The sequence below is a fragment of the Macaca thibetana genome, chromosome 17 (assembly GCF_024542745.1).
Source record: "Macaca thibetana thibetana isolate TM-01 chromosome 17, ASM2454274v1, whole genome shotgun sequence".
NCBI lineage: Eukaryota > Metazoa > Chordata > Mammalia > Primates > Cercopithecidae > Macaca > Macaca thibetana.
In genome coordinates, this window is record NC_065594.1 from 52,861,499 (window position 1) to 52,874,994 (window position 13,496).

At 39.0% G+C, this 13,496-nt stretch overlaps 1 protein-coding gene across 5 annotated transcripts in view; it reads left to right on the top strand.

The window, feature by feature from the left end:
* Positions 1–13,496, top strand: part of PIBF1 (progesterone immunomodulatory binding factor 1) — a 238,717-nt gene that overhangs the window by 174,727 nt on the left and 50,494 nt on the right. For 3 of the 5 annotated variants that reach the window (XM_050766982.1, XM_050766981.1, XM_050766984.1), the window contains exon 15: positions 13,151–13,281. The exons of 1 other annotated variant lie outside the window; for it this stretch is intronic. In XM_050766982.1, the coding sequence (XP_050622939.1) occupies positions 13,151–13,281 (131 nt within the window). Of the gene's footprint in view, positions 1–146; positions 6,348–13,150; positions 13,282–13,496 lie in introns of those variants that run through there. One more of the 5 variants, XR_007720925.1, reaches the window with a different exon arrangement.

Here is a 13,496-nt window from a genome sequence, read left to right on the forward strand (position 1 = left end):
CTCGGCCTCCCCAGGTGCATGAGCCACTGCACCCAGCTTTAATTTATTTAAATTTCTTTCTTTCTTTTTTCTTTCTTTCTTTCTTTTTTTTTTTTTTTTTTTTTTTTGAGATGGAGTCGTGCTCTGTTGCATAGTCTGGAGTGCAGTGGCACAATCTCGGCTCACTGCAACCTCTGTCTCCTCGGTTCAAGCAGTTCTCCCAGGTTCAAGCGATTATCCCACCTCAGCCTCCCAAGTAGCTGGGATTACAGGCACACACCACCATGCCAAGCTAATTTTTGTATTTTTAGTAGAGACAGGGTTTTGCCATGTTGGCCAACCTGGTCTCAAACTCCTGACCTCAGGTGATCCCACCTGCCTTGGCCTCCCAAAGTGCTGGGATTACAAGCATGAGCCACCATGCCCAGCCCACCTTTAATTTCTTTATGTTGGTTTTCACCTTTCTCTCATATCTCCTTGAGTAACTTACTAGTCAACCTTTTAAATTATTTATTTAGTATTTCAAATTATTTATCTAGTATTATCTTGGTTTGGATCCACTGCTGGAGAGTTGGTGCGACCTTTTGGGGTTGTTACGGAATCCTGTTTTTTCATATTGCCAGAATTATTCTTCTGGTTTCTTCTCATTCGCATAGACTATTTTGTCTACCCGAATGAGAAGGAACTGGTTTATTTCTAATTCAACTGGTTTTTTACCCATCGGGGATGTGACTTTATAGTTTGTTACCTAGCTTTGACTCAGTGCTTTCAGTGTGAAGACTCTGTATGAGTTCCTTAGTTATAGAGAATCTTTGTGTGATGGCTTTCTCAGATGCTGTGATAGTAGTGATGTGCTGGATTTGTGAGCAGGTTCGCTGTCTCCTGTGGGGCTGGAATGGCAGAGGTCTCATGAAGCTTCTCTCATTCCCAAGTGATGTGCCCTTAAGAAAAAAAAAAAAAAATCCCCAGTATTTTATTCACATGGTTGAACAGTGCAAGCTTCAGGCCAATAGGAGGTGCCCATAGGTAAAAACCAGCTTCCACTAAAGCAGGTGGGTAAATGCCACACTTAATAGTGAGCAGAGCTCCCAACCTTGACAGAAGTAGCTGGGGAAGGTCTATGAAATGCACTGAGGTCTTTTCAGGGAGAAGAGAGGGAGCCACCACAGCTCTCCTTCCAGGCCAACAGGAAAGTAATCCGCCTCCCAGGCACACTCCTGACCTGCTGTTCCAGCTGTTCACATCCGAAAAGCATCTCTTTTCATCTGCAGGAATACTGATGTTCCATGTAGACTTTCCCCTATGAGCCCAGCACAGTTCCTGTGCCTCTGCTGAAGAAAAACTTCCCACAAGTGGAAAGTTCAGGGACTCAAGGCTTGCAGACTGGTTTCTTTTGTCCCACACGGTGCCTCCGTAATGTGCGGCACTTCCCCTTTACCTAGAGGGCCAGACTACTGTGAATCTTGCTACTCTTCTGGGTTTAGCTGCCTAGTGGGGCTCCCACACTCCAGGACGGTACTGGAGAATATCTGCCAAGGATCCAGTGATGTGAACTGTCCTCTAGTCTCTCAGCAGCGGGTACCAGCACCAGTTCTGATGGGGGTAGGAGAAGAGTGAACGTAGACTCTGAGATTTCCTTAGTGTTGGCTTTCTCAGATGCCAGCAGTAGCAGTAATGTACTGGGCACATGCACAGACTCAAGACCTCCTGGTTAGCCAAGGTGATCCAGGCAATGGCAACAGCTGAGGGCACACAGAAGTTTTCTCCTTCCTGAATGCTGCCTTCAGGTGTCATAATGGGCTGTGCCTGGCTACCAGCCAGGAGGTGGTGCTTGCAAAAGAGTACCAGGTGCAATGGTAGTAGTGGAATTTGCGCTTGCCTTATATTACCCAGGGCAGGCACTCTGGGGTCTCAGGCAATGGGTGGGACTGTGGAGCCTCCAAATAGCTCTGTCCGTTGTGTTATCCTACCAGGACTCATACAGTGGCAAAGCCCAGTGAGGGCTGGACCAGGCAAGTCCTCACTCAGGCTCCTCAGGTACAAGCACAAGCAGTGTCCCCGGTGGGGATCAGAGAGCAGCTTTTTGGCCACTGGGGTAATGTTCCAGGGAGGAGCAGAGCTGCCTCTGGTGCACAGAAGAATCCATACAGGGAGTGGGGGCAGCGGGGAGTAGCAGGAGACAGTAAGGCCCACTCAGCTCCCATGCACTTGGCACAGCAAGTCCCATACCCGCAGTATTCTGCTAACAGCAACTAGCTGTGTTCCAGGCAGTCTACACTTAGAACACAAAACTGCCCCCAAACAATAAGCCTTCCTGCTGGTGATAAAAACCAGGCTTTCAGGCCATGCCTATCCACCTGTGAAGCAGGGACTTCCAGCTTCTGCACTATAGCACACTTCATGCCATCCCCCTGGTTCTGGCCAACAGGGTTAGTCTCCACTTAAAATCATATTGCAAATCTCAGGAGTTCTTTTCAACTGTGACTACAGCCTGAGTGAGCGGGCAGACTTCTGTGAGTTCCCCTGTGAGGTAGGATCAGGAATGGCTTTCCTCCATCCCCGCTGGAGTCTGGTAGTGCATGCAAAGCACATCCTGATGCGACTCCTCGCGTATTCCCCACGCTCGCTAAATCGGCTCCCACACTGAGTAGGATTAAGGCCTTCCCCTGTGGCCTGGGCTGCCCAATTCCGCTGTGGGAGTGTGTGTTCCGGTGGCTGCGTCTCCCCATCTTATGCCCTGGAGATTGTTTTCCATCTGGTTCACAGTATAGGCTGTTGCCACCACTTCTTTCAAAGGATCTGTGGTTTTTTTTCAGTTCTTCTGTTAAATTCTTTTGATGCTTCTTGTACAAAAAAGTTCACAGTGTGAATCTCTACACATACTTTGTTTTTCTAAGTAGGAGAGGTATGCTAACACTGTCTGTAGTCCACCATCATGTCTGGGTATCCTGCCTACAGTACTCCCAGTATCTGCAGGTCACAGAGCCACAGAGGCTGTGGCAGAGCTACCCGGATCCTCTAGGATTGGAGGAAACAGAGCAATGGAGACAGGACCTGAAGTTGGGAGGGCAGATGCTCAGAAATTATTATTAACTGTTATCACTCTGTTACTTATTTTTGAGGTTGTTCTGATATGAAATTACATATAAAGTAACATTTTATTTTAATTATGTTGGACATAACATTTATCTTCCATATGAATGGCTGATTCGTTACATGGACAAAACATTTCACTTTCATTGTAGTTATAGCTCTGTGTCTTGCCAAGTGCTTAATCCAGGAAGTCTTGGTTATGGTTCATTCTGGAAAAAAAAAGTCAGTTAACATGGATCCAGACAGTATGCTAGTATTTGTTATTTAAATCATGCTCGTATAGGTGCAAATACCAGGTCATATAAATGTGTGTGTGTGTGTGTGTGTGTGTGTTTGTGTGTGTGTACACATTACCAAATGCCAGCCACCGCTGAAGTGGGAAAAGCAATGACTTATTTATAAATTAAATTCTGTTTATACATCAAACAAATAAGGTAATTGCTTAAATTTTTTACCTACCGGTTGTTCCTTAAAAACTCATGAGTGACTATACATTGTTTCATTTAAGAGCTATTTGAAAATCACAATGCAAATTCTTTATACACACAAAGACACACACATACATACACACATCCCAATCAGCAATGTTACACAATTGAACCACATTAAATTAATTTCTCAAAGGTAGCTTTGAAGGAGAAAGAAGTTGCAAACACTTGAACTCAAATTCTGTTCTCTAACTCTAATTTCTGGTCCTTCCAGCTCTCCTAGTTCTTTCATTCCCACTAAATTTGTGTTTTATTTGGACTCATTACAAGTCCCTGTCTCATAAAACCCTGCCATATTTTTCCAATCTGTCAAGCCCCTCCTGGTTTTACTTTTCTTCCTACCTATCCTTAGACTTTATCAACCATCTGAGTACTAGAATTCACCATCTCTCCAGATTGCTTTGTGGTCAAATTTATACATCAGGCTTTTCCTTGACAATTTCTACCTTTAGCATATTATCTTACGGTCTGGTAGTTAGCCTATAAATAGTTAATGGAAGAAAGGAGAGAGAAAGAGAAAATTCTTAGGTTTTGCAGTAACAATACTGAAAACCTCTTGTGGAAATCTGTGTGACTCTTCCTGCTTGGAAGCATTATAAATTCATGTTATTGAATTATCAACTAGGCCCTTAACTACTGTTGCCCAGTGTTTTTATTTTTCTGTCTCCATCGCAGATCATTTCCAATCCCAAAGCTATCAGTTCTATTATTTGTCTCCTTTTCCTCTACAATTGGGTCATCTAAACTTATTTTCACCTGAGGATTTTTCAGTATCTCTCCTTACCCTTTTTCTCCTTTTTAGTACCCCTTTCAAAGTGTGTGTGTGTGTGTGACCAAATGCCAACCACCACTGATGCACATACATACACGGGGGAAGTGGTATTGGCATAGGCTACTTTCAAAAGTTAATACCCTATCTTTGTACTTAATATATTCTTCTCCCACGTCAGCTACACTCTCCTCAGTGGTCATTAATGACCTCTGAACAGCCAGCATTTTCTTCTCAGAGCCTATACAATTTGATCTATCTATGGCATGATAGTATAGATATTCTAGAAATTCTGTCCTGTTTTAGCATTACAACACAATTCTCCCTGCCTCTCGTCCTCTAACTCTGATGGCTCTTTAGTCTATTTAGCTGCTGTCTTCATCTTCTAGCCCTTAAATGTAGGTGTCCCTCGGGTGTCTGCCCTTTTCTGTGTTCTTACACCTCAGGAGAGATTCTAAAACATGAGAAGAAGTCTAGAATCAAGCCCAGTGAGTTTAAGAATCATCAAAAATTCTAGCTGGAAGAAAAAAACAATAACCCCATCAAAAAGCAGGCTAAGGACATGAATAGACAATTCTCAAAAGAAGATATACAAATGGCCAGTAAACATGAAAAAAATGCTCAATATCACTAATGATCAGGGAGATGCAAATCAAAACCAAAATGAGATACCACCTCACTCCTGCAAGAATGGCATAATGAAAAAATCAAAAAATAATAGATATTGGCATGGATGTGGTGAAAAGGGAAAACGTTTTCACTGCTGGTGAGAATATAAACTAGTACAACCAATATGAAAAACAGTGTGTAGCTTCCTTGAAGAACCAAAAGTAGATCTACCATTTGATCCAGCAATCCCACTACTAGGTATCTGCCCAGAAAAAAAGAAGTCATTATACAAAAAAGATACTTGCACACTTATGTTCATAGCAGCACAATTCGCAATTGCAAAAATATGGAACCAGCTCAAATGCCCATCAATCAATGAGTGGATAAAGAAAATGTGGTATGTATATATACCATGGAATATTACTCAGTCATAAAAAGGAATGAAATAAAAGCATTCACAGCAACCTGGATAGACCATTATTCTAAGTGAAGTAATTCAAGAATGGAAAACCAAACATCATATGCTCTCACTTACATGTTGCAGCTAAGCTATGAGAATGCAAAGGTGTAAGAATGATACAGTGGACTTTGGGGACTCATAGGGAAGGATGGGAGCAGGGTGGGGGATACAAGGCTACACACTGGGTACAGTGTACACTGCTCAGGTGATGGGTACACCAGAATCTCAGAAATCCTGACTAAAGAACTTAGTCATCTAACCAGACGCCATCTGTTCCCCAAAAACTATCGAAATTTAAAAAATAATAATAAAATTCTAAGCCCAGCTACTTGGGAGGCCAAGATGGAAGGATCACTGGAGGCCAGGAGTTCAAGGCCAGCCTGGGCAGTATAGCAAGACCCTATCTCTAAAAAAAGAGAAAAAAAATTACAAAACTTAGCTGAATGCAGTGGCGCACACCTATAGTCCCAACTACTTGGGAGGCAAAAGTGGGAGGAGGATTGTTTGAACCTGGGAGGCAGAGGTTGCAGTGAGCCATGATTGTGCCACAGCACTCCAGCCTGAGCAACAGAGTGAGATCCTATCTCGGTGGGGGAAAAAAAGAAAGAAAGAAAAAAACAATTAGCCAGTTGTTGTGGCATGCACTATAGTTTCAGCTACCTGAGAGTCTGAAGTGGGAAAATCCCTTGAGCTGAGGAGTTTGAGGCTGAAATGCCACCACACTTCAGCCTGGGCAACAGAGTAAGACCTTGCCTCTTAAAAAAAAAAAAATCACCTGAGATTCTTATTTAAAATGTAAAGCATAGGCTTCTAGATTCTGCCCTCAGAGATTGTGATTAAGTAAGTCTAGAATGAAGCCCAGAAATCTGGATTTTTAACAAGCTCTGCAGTGAACTATGATTCTACCACTGCACTCCAACCTGGATGACAAAGCAAGACCCTAGCTCAAGAAAAAAAAAAATAGTAATGCAAGGTTGCAGTTTGAAGTAATAATGTTCTACAGTTCTATCTACTTGAATGACTTCAGTCATCACTTCCATGCTGGTTACTCTTAAGTATTTTAACATCCCATTCATGGATTTCTCCTTACTTGGACCACATTTTGTGGATCTTAAGACCAAAAGCGGAGCTGATAATCAACTAGCATGTCCTTGCTTTTAGTTATTGAAATAATAAAATACTAGCAAAAACACTGGTAAATAGCTCTACACTAAGATCCCCACTGTCAATTCCACCACAGTCTCGTCTGTCCTGGCCCCTGTCCTGAGAGCTGCCTGTAATCCAGCGACAAGGAGGTCATACCTGACACACACAGTTTCACCAGTATGCTAATTGGTTGAAATGTATCAGTTAAATATTACCTCTTTTAAAGATGATAATATAATCACGTTGGAACATGAGAGAAGGAACTGGTTTTAGTGGGGAGGATTATACGTTCAAGACATAAAATGATCTACATACTAGTTTGGATGGACTGGCCTACATCGAGTCCAAGATCACTAGGACTGTATTCTTCAAATCTGGCTGATTATCAGAATCTGAGACCCAACCTTGAGAAATTTTGATTCAATAGGAGTGGGGCCCACCAGAATCACTAGTAGGACCCAAAAATCACTTTTTTTTTTTTTTGGTTTGTTTTTCTGGGTCTTTTGAGACAGTCTTTCTCTGTCACCCAGGCTGGAGTACAGTGGCATGATCTCAGCTCACTGCAACCACCTCCTGGATTCAAGCAATTCTTGTGCCCTCATCCTCCCAAGAAGCTGGGATTGCAGGCATGAGCCACCACACCAGGCTAATTTTTGTATTTTTAGTAGAGATGGGGTTTTGCCATGTTGGCCAGGCCTCGAATTCCTGACCTCAAGCAATCCACCCACCTTGGCTTCCCAAAGTGCTGGGATTACAGGCATGAACCACTGTGCCCAGCCAGAAATCGCTGTTTTTTTTTTTTTTTTTTTTTACATTTTCCCCAGCAGTTGAGAACATAGAGAAGTTGTACCAAAGTGTTGCCCCTCTCTTGGACCTCAAGTAGGCATTTTTTCATTCATAGCATGATTAAAAAGATTAAGCAAGGATATGTGACTGGTTCTGTACAAACTACCACCACTGCTAGAAAGTATCACTTGCATATATTTTATAGACAGAAAGCAACTCAATGTTAAATTCCGTTCAGCAGTATTCATTTTATTCCTGGCAATAAAGAACTTCATTTCTAGTTTCTGTGAAAGTAAACTCCCCAAGGAAAAAAACTCCACATGTAGGAAAAACACGCAGCAAAATGTAGTCACCTTTATATTATTTATTTGAATTTTAAGAGAAAATTTGTAATTTCAGATTATCATTTAAGTTAAATTAGTATTTGAATCAAAAGATATACTGATGTTTTAATCAGGTGTTACTTTTCTCTGAATCATTTGTACAGGTTATTGAAACAAAGGAAGAATAACACTTCTGTAAAATGTTGTGTCATGGGTTTAATCCAGAGTCACTTATTACGTATATGATTCCTGAGTCACTAATTACTAAGGCTTTCCTATAAGGAAAAGATTACTAACAGTAGGCAATGTGAGCAATTGCAAAACTTTTTGAATAGTAATTATTATAGTTACAGAAAGATTTTTGAAAACTCTATTGAAGGAATTAAATTCTAATTACATTTATTTCAAACATGGAAATTAGCAACACTTTTTATTCAGAGACATGTGCTTTTTTCCTGACGAATGAAAATCAGCTTTGGGGATTTAGAAGCCTACAAACAGGTTTATAAAGAAATATATCTGTAACACTAACAGCAGTATCATAGTATTTATTGTCCAGAGTAAGGAGGTTATAGGTTTTATGTTAAAGATACCTTCTGAAAGTAAGGTTTCTGGTCCTTAACTTTGTTTGTATTAAAACCTTTAGCCGGGCATGGTGGTACATGCCTGTGGTCCTGGCGACTCAAGAGGCTGAAGTAGGAGGATCACTTGAGCCTGGGAGGTCGAGGCTGCAGTGAGCTGTGGTCACGCCACTGCACTCTAGCCTAGGCAACAGAGTGAGATCCTGTCTCAAAAAATATATGTATATATTAAAACCTAATATATGTAACTGCTTTCATGAAAAAATTGAACTGAAATAATTGAGACTGCTGCTATATGTTTTGTACAATTGAAATTAGATTTGGTATGTTTTAAACTGCTCATTCTAGACAGAAGTTAACTACAATTCATAAATGTTCTTAGTTATTCCCTGCCACCCTTTCCCCACACACACACTTGGACTATTCTGCACTTTGAAACACAAAGCAACTTGTCAGTTCAGTTTATTCAGTTAGGGTCAGTTCTGTGAAAACAAAGCCAAGGCAATTGTTTGATTTAATTGACTAGAGAAACTGGTTATACAGGTTAGTAGCACTTAGTTTTATTTTTGTCCTTCTGCATATTTGAATGTTCATAAAGTAACTTAGTAGAATAATAAGATTCCAGTGACATTGTAATAGATTTTAAAGAACGATTACCAAAGCAAAGAAAAAAATCGTCTAAAACCAAACTATAGAAACTATTCATGGTATTTTTTTCTTTATGGCTCCACTTTCACTATAATGAAATGTGTTCCCCCAAAAAAGTAGTCTTCTTTTCTTTCACTATTCATTTCCTCCTTCTTTTTTTTTTTTGGGGGGGGGGGATTTTTTTTTTCCTGGGCTGTAGTTAATATAGCTATCAGAAAATTTCCTGTACAGTTTAGATGAATAAATGCTTTTACAGAATAGTTCTCTATGTGCAAGCAGACATCCTCCAACAGTTGGTCAGCCCCCTCTTGGCTTCAGTGTCCTCCTTACCCAGCCAACCTCATGGCCGATAATTTTAACAATGTTCTCATTACTATCCTTGATTCTTTCTGCCTCCCACCATACTTTCCACGATATCCATCGCACTGTTCCCTGCTCCTTCAGCTCCTGGACTTCTGATCACTCATTATTTTATTAAAATTAGTGGAAAACCAAAAATTGAAATGCTAAAGTATACTCTTAGGTCTTAATACTTTAAAAGTATATAGATCTCATGAACATAATTCATTTGAGGAAAAAAATACAAATCATTTCTTGTCCCAGGAAAACAGTAAATCTTTAATGGAACTTTTTAGCAATTATGACAAAAAGAATGGAAAAATGTTTAAACATATATAAAAGGCTAGAAGTTTCTCACCAAAGAGTATTTAAAGGTCATAGAATAGTTAGGAATTCTGTCATTTTGTTTTGTGTAATAAATACTCCCTTCCTTACCCCTTCACCCTAATAATAGATATCCACCATTTGGTTGTAATTATCCAACTATAGAATACCTTTTTCAAGAACTCATTATATACCAAAGTAGAAGCTTGCTGACACTGATAATGCTTTATTTAGTTTTGTTGTGACATGCAATTACCATTTGCTTAGGAAAAAAAAAAAAAAAAAAACAAGTAAATTTTTTAGAACTATGGTTGAGGTATATATACGTTGATAAAAATCCTTTGGGAGAAAACTTTTGTCTTGTGTGTTAAGAGCATTAAATAGTTATACCCCTTAGCCTAGTGTGTCTTCTATCCTGAAAAAAAAATTAACAAATCAAATACTAACTTAAGAAAAAAAACTACAGTACTGAAAATGTTTGTTGTAATATTGTTTATACTGACATAAAGTATGTAATTTTTAATATATTATTTATATTGACTTATTGATAACATTCTAAATGTCTGTTACTATACATAGTGTAAATTATGATACATTGGCTTTGGCAGGCAGTTTTGTAAACACTAATAATATAAATACCATACTCTTAACAATCTGGAAAAATGATTCTGGTATAGTTTGTGTGAAAAGGCACAACATAAAATTGTATATAGTACACTAGCAATGAACAGTCTGACAAAGGAAATTAAGAAAACAATTCCATGTACAATAGCATCAAAAAGAAAAAAAATACAAACAGGCGTGATGACTCTGGACTTTGAAAGGCCAAGGGCAGGAGAATTGCTTTAGCTCAGGAGTTTGAGCCCATCCTGGGCAACACAGGGAGACTTCGTCTCAATAAAAAATAAAGTTAGCCGGGTTAGCCAGGCGTGGTGGCTCATGCTTGTAGTCCCAGCTACTTGGGAGGCTGAGGTGGGAGGATTACTTGCGCCCGGGAGGTAGGCTGCAGTGAGTCATGATTTGCCACTGCACTCCAGACTAGGTGACAGAGTGAGACCCCATCTCAAAAAAAAAAAAAAAAAAAAAAAAAAAAAAGGAAGAAGAAAATGTTTCGGAGTAAATTAACTGAATGGACACAAGACATCCCATATTCATGGATTAGAAGATTTAATGTTGTTAGGATGATAATACTACCCAAAACATTCTACAAATTAGATGCAGTCCCTATCAAAATCCCAATGACATTTTTTACAGAAATAGAAAAACTCATCCTAAAATTTATGTGAAATTTCAAGGAACCCCCAAATGGCCAAAACAATCTTTAAAAGGAAAAACAAAGTTGTAGCACTCATATTTCCAGATTTCTGAACTTACTGTAAAGCTACAGTCAGCAAAACAGTGTACAGTTAGAATAAGGATGGACATAAAGACCCATGGAATATTAATAGAATAGAGCCCAGAAATAAACCCTTGCCTATATGGCCAATGGTTTTCAACAAGAGTGTCAGGACTATTTAGTGAAGAAAGGCCGGTCTTTTCAACAAATGGGACTGGTAAAACTGAGTATCTACATGCAAAAGAATGAAGTTGGACCTTTACCTTACACCATATTCAAAAACTAACTCAAACTGGATCAGAGACCTAAATTTAAGCCTTAAAGATATAAAATTCATAGAAGAAAACATAGGAGAAAATCATGACCTTGGATTTGGCAATTTCTCCAAAAGGACAGGCACAAAAACATAAAGTAGATAAATTGAACTTCATAATTATAAAAACTTGTTTATTAAAGGAGATTATCAGCCAGGCCCAATGGCTTATGCCTGTAGTCCCAGCTACTCAGAACTCTGAGGCAAGGGGATTTCTCGAATCCAGGAGGCAGAGGTTGCAGTGAGCCGAGATCACACCACTGCACTCCAGCCTGGGTGACAGAGCAAGACTCCGTCTCAAAACAAGTAAGTAAAGAAGTAAATAAGATTATCAAGAAAGTGAAAAGGCAACCCACAAAATGGAAGAAAATATTTTCAAATTATATATCTAATAAGACTGTATTATTAAGAATATATAAAGAACTCCTACAGCTCAGCAACAACAAGGAAAACCACAATTAAAATATCAGCAAAAGACTTGGGAAGACTTCTCTCCAAAGAAGATATACAAATGCCCAGTATGCACATGAAATAACGTGCATTGGCCAGGATGTGGAGAAATTGAAATCAAATTTCTTGCTGGTAGGAATGTAAAATCGTATCACCACTGTGGAGCCGTTGCAGTTCCTCAAAAAGTTAAATATGGAATTACCACATGACCTAACAGTTCTACTCCACTTCTAGGTAGCTACCCAACAGAAGTGAAACAAGAACTCAACATATACAGTATTTGTGCACCAATGTTCATAACAGCTTTACTCACAATAGCCAAAAAGTGGAAACAACACAAGTGTTCATCAAGAGATCAATGGATAAATAAAATGTACTATAAACATACAGTGGACTATTATTTACCAGTAAGAGAAGTGAAGTTCTGATACATGATACAACATAGACGAACTTTGAAAATGTCACACTAAGTGAAATAAGCAGACAGCGAAGGACAAATATTGTATTATTCCACTTCTGTGAGGTATCTGAAATAGGTAGATTCACAGAGGCAGAAAGTAAGATACAGGTTTCTAGGGCCAGGAGGGAGGAGAAAATGGGGAGTTTTTGTTTAATGGGTACAGAGTTTCCGTATGGGCTGATGAAAGTGTTCTGGAAATAGAAGTGGTAGCTATTCAACATTATGAATGTACTTGATACCACTGAATTGTACACTTTTCACAGGATTAAAATGGTAAATTTTACATTATATTTTAAACCACATTTGTCAAAAATTTATACCTAATGATTTGGATATCTAAATTATGTGTTTGTAAAACAAAGAAGGGAATATGAAGAAATGAAAAAATTACTGAATTATGGTGTGAATATTTTTAGTAGAAATAAAGCTCAAATATTTATTAAGATATATTTTGTCGTATAGCTTTTCAGACGAAGACAAATACTAAGAAAATTTAAGTTTATGCATTCTCAAAATTGCTATTAATATTTAATTTAAAATTTTTTCAGCCAGGCGAGGTGGCTCACACCCATAATCCCAGCACTTTGGGAGGCTGAGGCAGGCGGATCACCTGAGGCCAGGAGTTCAAGACCAGCCTGGCCAACATGGTGAAACCCCATCTCTGCTAAAATTATAAAAATTAGTGGGACTTGGTGGCGGGTGCTTGTAATTCCAGCTACTCGGAAAGCTGAGGTAGGAGAATCACTTGAACCTGGAAGGCGAAGGTTGCAGTGAGCCGAGATCGCACCACTGCACTTTAGCCTGAGTGACAGAGCGAGACTCTGTCTTAAAAAAAAACAAAAAGAAACAAAAAAATTTCTCATTTGTAGTTGCTATTAAGAAGAGCTTTATTGATCCACTCTTAAAACCTTCAAATTTACATAGGAAAAACTTCAGAATAATTCATGTCAAAGGAATTTCTGTACTATATTTATGCTAGAGCATTTTGAATGATTTTATTTTGTTGTCACATTTTCTAGATTTTAATAAAACCTGTGTTTATTTAGCTTGACAGAGCCAATTCGCTATTAAACCAGACTCAACAGCCTTACAGGTATCTCATTGAATCAGTGCGTCAGAGAGATTCTAAGATTGATTCACTGACGGAATCCATTGCACAACTTGAGAAAGATGTCAGGTAAACCATCTACAAATCTTTCATTTGAATAATAAAGACATTGTTACTATATTGCTGCTGTAGATGAATTTGGGTTGTAAATCGTGAACAGAAAATTTGAATAATGAAGGTGATCTTAAATGTAATGAATATTAAACTTTTCTTAGAAAAACTAAGGTCACATCACATCAGGTGTTCACATTCCACCTGTGATCAGATGTCTTAGCATGGAAATA